At 43.1% G+C, this 9,242-nt stretch overlaps 2 protein-coding genes across 2 annotated transcripts; one reads left to right on the top strand and one right to left on the bottom strand.

The window, feature by feature from the left end:
- Positions 1-427: 427 nt before the first annotated feature.
- LOC104955430 (peptidyl-glycine alpha-amidating monooxygenase B-like) lies at positions 428-3,637 on the bottom strand. The gene is made up of 5 exons (XM_010782758.1): positions 3,592-3,637; positions 2,446-2,649; positions 899-1,014; positions 692-788; positions 428-432 (listed from the first exon to the last, which is right to left on the bottom strand). The coding sequence occupies exons 1-5, from the start codon at positions 3,635-3,637 to the stop codon at positions 428-430; spliced, it is 468 nt and encodes a 155-aa protein (XP_010781060.1).
- Positions 3,638-5,317: 1,680 nt separating this feature from the next.
- LOC104955429 (uncharacterized) lies at positions 5,318-8,736 on the top strand. The gene is made up of 5 exons (XM_010782757.1): positions 5,318-5,411; positions 6,867-6,984; positions 7,090-7,185; positions 7,276-7,470; positions 8,597-8,736. The coding sequence occupies exons 1-5, from the start codon at positions 5,331-5,333 to the stop codon at positions 8,734-8,736; spliced, it is 630 nt and encodes a 209-aa protein (XP_010781059.1). The 5' UTR covers positions 5,318-5,330.
- The last annotated feature ends 506 nt before the right edge of the window (positions 8,737-9,242 follow it).

Genomic DNA, 9,242 nt, shown 5'->3' with positions numbered 1-9,242 from the left:
GCACAGTGATAATACGTATTCCATTGGAATCTGTGGAATCTCAGCTTTCATATGATATCTAGTTTGTGCAGATCCGATGAAGTATAAAATATTTCTACCGTGAGTTAAGTGCTAAGTGCGTCAGCACTCTTTCGCTTAGTGCTAATTCAGACGCTCGGCGTTAGAGTTGTGTTTTGTTTGGGTAAAAATTGTTCATATCGTCAGTTAGCTGAGTTTCTCCTCGTTAAGTGGGTCGGACACATTAATAGGTTGTTAAATGTTAAAAAGCCCTGAGACATAGTTTTACGCGGGCGGGGGCATGGGGTTTAACAAGTTAAGATAAAATACAGTTGCACAGTTTACAGTTTTAGTTGCACTTTTGATGAGAACATGTACGTTGTTTTGTACAGTTTATATAAATACAGAAATATTTTTCGGTCACTTCAGCTCATTCTGTTAAAAAAAAAAAAAAGATTGTGAGAAAATCGTATCGTGAACTTAAAATCGTGAATCGTATCGTGAGTTGAGTGTATCGTTACATCCCTATATCATATGATAAGGTTTTCATAAAAAATGACCTTATAGATACTTATTAAAAAAAATCAAAATGATTTCTGCTTTCAAACATAAGGCAAACAAGATTAGATGGATTGTTCACATTAGAAGTTGTAATAGTGCCAGTTTATCATTGTCTTAATAAGGCTGTGCTTACTCTCAGTGGTGAACTTGAAGACTGATTTACTGCCTGCATCCCCGACAAACACGCAGCCATCTCCTCTTTCAACCATGTCGTGAGGCATTTTAAACTCCTGTTAATGAAAGAAAATACAGATTAATGCAAAAGTTAGAGCAACAAAAATGACGCATCACATCCCAAACCTCTAGGTTCAGTACACTGTGTAACTGTGTGTATCATTACCTTTTCCTCTGGTTTGAAGATATCCAAAATATCCAGGGTGGAATAATCAATTACAAAACCTCGAAGTGTAGCTGAGCCAAACGGAGATTCCCCATTTACTGCGAAAATCAAGCCATCTTCACACACACACACACACACACACACACACACACACACACACACACACACACACACACACACACACACCTTAAATTACCAACAATTAATAATGGAATATTCTAGCATGTACAAATGAATTTCATCATGCAGCTCAATATAATCTTGCGAACCTGTCTGCCTGATTTACCTCAAGTTTGTAAAACAAAATAACCATGCAGATTGTTATGTAATCTGTTTTTTTACAAGACTTGTACTATCATCTTCAGAACACAGCAAGACACAACTGACCTATTGAGAGTATAGAACGTTTAAACAGTTCTGTAACCTAGAGGCTGAAATACCAAGCCGGTTCAAAATGCCCTGGATATCTTTGTGTTATCTGGAACTACTACCCTAACAGATGCCATCATGCTCCTGTACCACCACTCTGGTTATCAACTCGCTAAGCCAACACAGAGTGTCAGTCTGGATATGAGCGTGTCCACATGAAGGGACAATTGACCAATCACAAACATTAAAAGTAGAGTCATATGTCATGATGAATGAAGAGTGAACTATAATACAGAGGAATACAAAGAAGTGAAATCTTATGAGTTAACACATAATCCAGGATAAAAGTAACATACTGTAGCTGCAGCTGCTAGTGCATTGAGAACAGCTGGCAAAAGACATCTCCGACTTTGTGAATGTGTCACTGAACAGGTTTACAGTACCACTGCCTATCCTAAGGCACCAGTAGATCTGACTTTAAATACACTCATGGTGTTATTTGGATGTATCGTTATGGATGGATGTGTGTTTTTGCCAAAATGTTTCATACCTTAAAATCTGCATACATGAAAGTATGCAAGCTGTACAAAAGTAACACTAAGAAAGCCGTCTGTGGCACTGTAAGTGCATGACCACATAGCTCAGGAAGCTATTATATAATGTGATGAGATGTGATATGGTAGGATGTGATGTGATATGTTATGATGTGATATGAATGATACTTACAGTTCCGCAGACTGTATGCATTGCTCTGAATTACTTTGCTCCAGTTATTTATGTTGTGGGTCATTATAAGATATTTATGTAAGGCAAATGTATAGTCAGATTGTTGATGGGCTGTGATATTTTATTAATTTACACACTTTCACGGTCAGCCTTTTGTTGTGTTTCCTGTAGCCTGGAATATGTCTTCATAGTGCCCCTAGTTCACTGTGCACCGAGCTCTGATTGGTCAGTTTTTCCTTTATCTCAAACATAACCTGCTCTTGAGCATGTTAGAGTCAGCATAAGTTACCATGGCGATGTACCCAGGTAGGAAGTGAATCAGTGTTCTGAACCCAGATTTAAACATGAAGTTACCTCGCTTACCCCGAATATGGCTTCTAGTTCAGGCCACAGTTTGGGCATTACAACTGAGCAACAGGAAATAAAGGTGTGATGAGTGTTCATGATCTCACCTCCAGCAGGGCTATACGTGATGGCGAACACCTCCCCCCCAAACTCCTCTTTCTTGATTTCCTTAACAAACTCTCCAGTTTGGGCTATGAAGCACTGGATGCGTCCGTTCTCCCTGTCAGCCACACAGACTTCCTGTCTGTCGGGGAGGAACACCAGGCTGTGGGGGATCCGGAATGGTATGCGCCTCCTCCTGTCTGATGAGCCTTTAGCAAAAAAACAAACAAAGAAATGTATCCATACCTTACACTTCTCTTACTTTTTTCAGTGAGGTTTGTTCTTACAATTCTCATAAACTGATTCACAGGGGGAACCGGTTGAAAACAGTGGAGTGAGGTCACGTTTCACAAAGCTCGGTTAAGCAGTGGTCACTTTTTTGGGGACTACAGCAGTCCATGATCTTTTGACCCTGTCACACATTGCTTCGAGAGACACAAAACCAAACAAGGCGTAAAATGGCTCATCATCAAGAAACATACATTCACACAAACTAACATGCATGTCTATGGCTTCCGGAGTAATTTTGGGTTCAATTTCTTGCCCAAGCAAACACCATACGGACTGATGGAGCCTGTACTCTTAAAGTTCAAACACAATCACCAAACTGTTGAACTCTTGACTCCTTTAGATCGGTCCTCAAGTAAACATAGAATCTTCTGAAGTTATTAAAACTTTGGAATTTTTAGAACATTTCTGAAGCAGCAGGCGTTTTAAGAGTACTGGACGAGATTTGTTTCTTGTCTTCTTGAGTTTTACAGCATGTTTATGCTTATGATCAACAGCTTCACTTATTCATTGGACATCTCATCTCTCCCTCGATTCTCGTCAAAGGACTGCAATTCATTAGAACAAAAAAAATGGGTTTGCATTTGGAAGCTTTCCTGCCATGATTTAGAATGGTGTGTGTTGTTGGTGATGCTTTATGCAATAGTTGTCTTAAATTTGTGTATACGTTACATAAAAACACATTACACACTGAAATAAGCCTTGTAATAAATGCTCTGCATTTCATTTATTAGCTTACTTAAAGAGAAACTCTAAATGTTTGTTTAAATTGTATTTCATTTTGTTAACAAGCTTCATCTATCAAAACTATAGGTTACTAGCATAACCCCGGTTCTCAGAGTAACATGAGTGAGATGTCTCACTATGGGATGCGCCTCCCCGCGTATGTCTCAGAAGCATCAATCTCATTACGCCAATCCTGATTGGCTGGTGATCTTGACGACTACGTCAGGGAATCCACGGATTACCCGTGCTGTTTTTCTTTAGAAGCCAGTTTCCTTAGCTTGTGTTTCGCTATTTAACTCAACCAGTGAAGGCAGTGTTTTCACCCCCGCTCCTGGTAAGAGTGTTTCTTGACTGTGAGCAGCAGCCGGCTGGCTAGCTGCCCTGTTAAGCTTACTTATTTGGTAGCTCTGTGCTTCGTTTACTCAGCTAGGTGAAGGCAGTGCTCTCGCTCCCCGCTCCCTCTGCTGGTCTCTCCCTCTCTCCAAGGGTGTTTACCAGGGTCGTGGCGGCAGCTCTCGCACCCCTGCAGGCACAGAGAATGACGGTCCTGCTGTACCTAGACGACTGGCTGGTTTGTGCGCCGTCCCGGTCCCAAGTGGCCCAGGATATGGCGCGCTTCTTATGTCACGTAGCCCGGTTGGGCCTGACAGTAAACACCGGGAAGAGCTGCCTGGTCCCCTCCCAACGGGTCACTTACCTGGGGTTGGTCCTAGATTCGGTCGCCATGAGGGCCTACCTGACACATCGTTGTATGGACGACATTTCCCACCTTCTCCCCATCTTCAGGCTGGGCAAGAGTGTGTCATACATTCAGTTCCTCCGGCTCTTGGGCAGACTGACGGCTGTCTCAGCCGTTGTGCCCTTAGGCCTGCTGTCGCTGCGCCCTTTGCAGATGTGGCTGAACAGCCTTCACTTGGACGCCAAGTGGCACAGGCACAGGAAGGTCAGGTGTCGCTCAGTGCCTGCACTGCTCTGTCACGCTTGAGAGACAGCCTATCTCTGATGGCATGTCCATGGGCGCCATTCACATCCCGGAGGAGACTGTCACTGTAGATGCATGTCTCTCAGCGGTGCCGGTGCCTGTAGAAGGGGAGAAGTGTTGTGAATGTCGTCCACACGAGGAGGTGGATATCACATCGTGGTAGAGCTCTGCACTGTGACCGAATGCGCTCAGGCACTTCACACCCAACTTAAGTGACAGCATGTGCTTGTTCTGACGGGACACAGGTCGCGCTTTCCAGATGTATTACGTGCACCAGGTCCGCAACTGCTGCTACGGGTTCACATAGCCTCATGAGGCGCGTCTCCCGTATCCTGGGCCACTTTGGGACCGGGACGGCGCAGAAACCACGGTGGCAGATTTTCCCTCTAGGTACGGCAGGCCTTCATGGCCCTGTGCTTGCCAGGGGTGGCGAGAGCTCAGCCACGCCCTAGATTAACACCCTTGGAGCGAGGGAGAGAGCCGAAGGAAGTACCCGGAACTGATAAGCCTGGTCTGAAAGGGCACCTGCAGGAACTTGCTGGTGGTGGGAGCCGCAATGCGGTCACGTGGAAGGTAGGCGTCCCTGCAAGTCCGCAGCGGTTGNACTGTTGAAACAGACTACATCAAAGACAAAGATAAAGTAAAGTAAGAGATGGATAATAACTTCAAGACAGAATTATGTTGGTCTAATGACAAGAGGACATACCTATGTCCTCTTGTCATTAGACCAACATAATTCTGTCTTGAAGTTATTATCCATCTCTTACTTTACTTTATCTTTGTCTTTGATGTAGTCTGTTTCAACAGTACTAGAGTTTTTATGAGTTGATTTCCAAATACCCAAGTTATATTATCTGCTTGTCAATTTTACTTTTAAAAACAGCTCGCAATGACATGTTGACTGTCCATGCAATGGGATGGAACAGATGGAAGCAGGAAAACCTTCATGTCGTGTTGGCCAAGAGATATGTCAAGGTAATTGGCCATGTAAGTATAGGCATGACAAGATTAGATTTGTAAGACTAATGTGCAAACCTGTCACAAACAAATAATTGTCCAAGCTGGTAAAGTGTTGGATACTGNGATATCGTCTGTGTTAGGGATACTCCTAATAGGCCCTCTTGCCTCCACCACTTGAAAGTCTTCCTGTTTCCTCGGTATTATTCGACATGTTAAGGTAACAATTTTGCTCTCAAACTTCCAGACAGGAAAAATCCATGGAGATGTCTTCCAAGAGCTTTCTGGAGTTACTTTCTGGAGTATATTGGGCCCTTGCCGAGTACGAGTGCCAGAAAATGACGTGGTGGGAACCCTTCTCATGGCCCAGCCTTGTACTCCAAAATGTATTGGGCTGTCCTCGACGTGGGATGGGGGAATAGGAAACAGTACCGTTTCCCGACAGTCACAGAGGGCTACATCTTTTTTGTATGTCAACTGCAATTTAAGGAAGTAGCCTTATCAATGATGATAAGTAAGAATATTAAAATTTATTTTTGAATTTCAGGGATCGATGAACCCTTTTTAAAGGGCGTTTCTTCTTTTTTCTTTCCTATCATTTTTTTTCTAGCCCGTTTTACTTGTTTTGAGGAGTGCCGTAACATTAAAATGTCTTTAATTGTAGACCCAGGAAAAGCGTCACATGTTGGTACCAGCCAAGTGGTCAGCTGCTCGCAGGAGGATAGCCAAGAAGAGCCAGCAGGTTGCATGGAAATGAGGGGTTAGAGGCTGACTGGTATGTGAGACGCATGAGTGCTATACTGAAAGCTGCTCACATGTTCAGAGGAGAAATATTTGGCCTGCCCCGTTGGTTCCTGGTCAACGCAGTTTCAGCTACAAACGTGCATTTTTATCGCACATGATATTGCTTGTTAAATAACAATGAGCAACACTACTCGAGAACAACGCGCGGCCAAGACGAATGCCAGAACTGCCCTTGCTGCCAGCATGCAGACCGTTTCTCTCCGCGTCATGCCCATGCCAACAGGCCCCCATCTCCACAAAGTGTCCCGGCCCACTGAGGTTAGGCCCACGGGTCCTTGATATTATTGTGTATTGTAAGAATTTTTCTTTAATGTGAATCTCATGCGCATCATAAAATGTGTATTTGTGTAGATTGTGTGCCGAGGTGAGAGAAATTGGAGGGCTGGCTGCGTGTCGCACGGTCCGGAGCGAAGAGTGGCAGATGGCTGAACAGCTTTCTGGCTCACGGTTGTGCCATCACAACTAAGTACATGGACAAAATCAGGTATGTCCTCTTCTCATTAGACCAACATAATTCTGTCTTGAAGTTATTATCCATCTCTTACTTTACTTTATCTTTGTCTTTGATGTAGTCTGTTTCAACAGTACTAGAGTTTTTATGAGTTGATTTCCAAATGCCCAAGTTATATTATCTGCTTGTCAATTTCTGCAACATCTTTTTTACAACAGACAATCACAATGTTGGAGGGTGAGACTCAAAAAATTAAGGACACCTGCGAAGAGCTTGGATGCCCTGAGGACAAAGTCCAACAATGGGTTAATGATGTTAGAGACTGGGCAACAAACGGTATGCTGTTTCCTAACTTGATAATATAACATTGTTATTTAACGTATAGTATTAACACTTATGTTTTCTTTGTCCTCAAACTGTGTTTCTTGTTATGTACCCAAGACAACACATCAGGCGACAATCAGTCTCTCCAGATGTCCATTGAGCAGCTATTTCTAGGGCTGTGCCAAAAGAAAGCTTGCCTCTATAGACAGACTGGTAAGTTATTATTATTCAGTTGCAGTCATGTAATTAAAAAATTCCATTGAACATTGTTTCTGTAATCTTTTTTACAATTACGTCATATAGACAGCAACAAGATTCGGCAGTTGCGTCGCAAAAGGTTAAGGGAGGAAAAGACCAAACTCTTAGCGGCAATACGCCAGTACAACACCGGACAGCCTCCTGAAGGAGAAATCCAGGAAGAAGAGGTGGAGAGAAGACTGTCTGCAGAACAGCAAACAACAGACAGTCTAATATGGCCATGGGAAATGCAAAGTGATGGTAAGAGCTTCTCTTGTTTGTGTTTATATATTACATTTTTATTTTCTGGCACTAAGCAAGACCTATAACACCAGCTTCCCAGTCAATGGACTATGACCGTTCACTTATCCTACTGGTGCATGTCTTGGTCGGTAATGGTATGCTTGCTGTTCCTCTCTCTTCAGAATCGGTGTCTTCGATGCCTACATGGGCAAAAGGAGACTTGTGGAGGAGAGGGCCATAATTTTGAGGGAGATGAGGCAGCAATGCCTTTATCTGAGAAGTGAAGATTAAGGTTAATTTGTTTGTTCTAAACTGTTTAAAGTAAACATGTATTGTTTTGAGCTGTTTAGGGTAAACATGTATTATTTTGAACTGTTTTGAAGTAAACATGTGTTATTTGGGACTGTTTTCAAGTAATCTTATATATATATATAACCTTCTCACTTACACTCACTGACCCAGATATCAGCACACACACATATTATTTTCAAGGTTCTTTCTGGGGCCAATATAATCTCAGGCACGAATATATCTGTGTACAATCTTTTGATTGTTTGAGGAAAGAATGGTTTGTGTGAAATATTCCTTGGGGAAGTAAAGGAGTGAATACAGGTGCAGAGATAAAGATTTACTCTGTCCTTGTTTACTTCCAAGCTCTCACGCTCTGTTCAGAAGAAACATACTTTTTCCCAGAACTCTGATTCGCTGTATTGGACCCGACCAGAAGTGAATCCAACCAGTAAAAACACCTAGGGGAGTGAGCAGCTGACACAACTCCTCCCCACGGACTCTCTGACTCGCTTAGGAGTGAAATCGACCAATTAGAGATTTTGGGGGGGAAGAGAAACTCTGCCCCCAAATTGTTCTATGTATACTGATCTTTATTCATGCACGATGCCCCCTGTTTCTGACTGGCTGGTCCCGATATCTGTATCGCACGGCAGTAGAGCGGGGAGCCCGGAGTGCTCTGTTACAGGGCACTCTGTATTTCGTATTGTTGTTTTTTACCATTAAAATCAGATTATTGTTATAACTTTTATTCCGGTGTTTTGAACTCCTTCTCTTATTTAATGTGACCAGGCTCATCTAACGGACGGAGCGGAGGTGGGCTTTAAGCCACCCCCACTGTGTTTGCTCCAACAAGCTCCAGATACTCCAACCCTGTGTGATGTACCAAGGATGGGCTCCAACAATGCCACACGCAGATCGCTCCAACTGCGGGAGAACTTCTGCTCCTATTTCAATGAGGAGGGTGCAGTGCCATGGCAGCAGTATGTGGTGTAGGGTCACCATGGCTCTTTTAAAGAGAAACTTCCAGGTTAAAGACACCTGTGAATAAATGTTTAGGAAAATGATGTATACACTAGATTTTCAAAAAAATATACATAAATATACACTACAGTGACATCTGGCGTCGTTTTTGTAAGACATTTTTACTTCCGCATCAAGTAAATGCGTGACCTCCCGCGTGTGACGTAACAAAGGGGAAACAAGGGGGAGAGCGGCCGGTGTAACGTATTAATAAACATGGATCCCAATGCTAGTTTCGACACAGAAGACACAGAAGAAGTTGAACATGTATATTTGAATGCATATGACATTATAATTATGAGCCTGCTAGGCGTCCAAGAGACCAGGAGAAGCCAAGGATTAGAAGAAATAACGGCCATAGGAGAGAAATTGAGCTGTGGTGTGAGGAGAACCAGTGGAGAACTGGGCAGCTATCTGTGAGTGATCGGCGTTAGCTACAGAATGTTAGCTGACGTCACATCACAACATTGTAAAGTTAG

This window comes from Notothenia coriiceps, unplaced genomic scaffold (genome assembly GCF_000735185.1).
Source record: "Notothenia coriiceps isolate Sejong01 unplaced genomic scaffold, NC01 NC01_scaffold00024667, whole genome shotgun sequence".
Lineage (NCBI taxonomy): Eukaryota > Metazoa > Chordata > Actinopteri > Perciformes > Nototheniidae > Notothenia > Notothenia coriiceps.
Note: the sequence above shows the minus strand (reverse complement) of the source record. Positions and strands in the feature narration are given on the sequence as shown.

Coding starts and splice junctions, on each gene's coding strand:
- LOC104955430 (XM_010782758.1), bottom strand. CDS start 3,637: ATGAGATTGATGCTTCTGAGACATACGCGGGGAGGCGCATCCCATA. Junction 1,015..2,445: donor CACGTATAGCCCTGCTGGAG/GTGAGATCATGA, acceptor GTGTGTGTGAAG/ATGGCTTGATTTTCGCAGTA. Junction 789..898: donor TCTTCAAACCAGAGGAAAAG/GTAATGATACAC, acceptor TTTCATTAACAG/GAGTTTAAAATGCCTCACGA.
- LOC104955429 (XM_010782757.1), top strand. CDS start 5,331: ATGTTGACTGTCCATGCAATGGGATGGAACAGATGGAAGCAGGAAAAC. Junction 7,186..7,275: donor TTGCCTCTATAGACAGACTG/GTAAGTTATTAT, acceptor TACGTCATATAG/ACAGCAACAAGATTCGGCAG. Junction 7,471..8,596: donor ATGGGAAATGCAAAGTGATG/GTAAGAGCTTCT, acceptor TGCTCCAACAAG/CTCCAGATACTCCAACCCTG.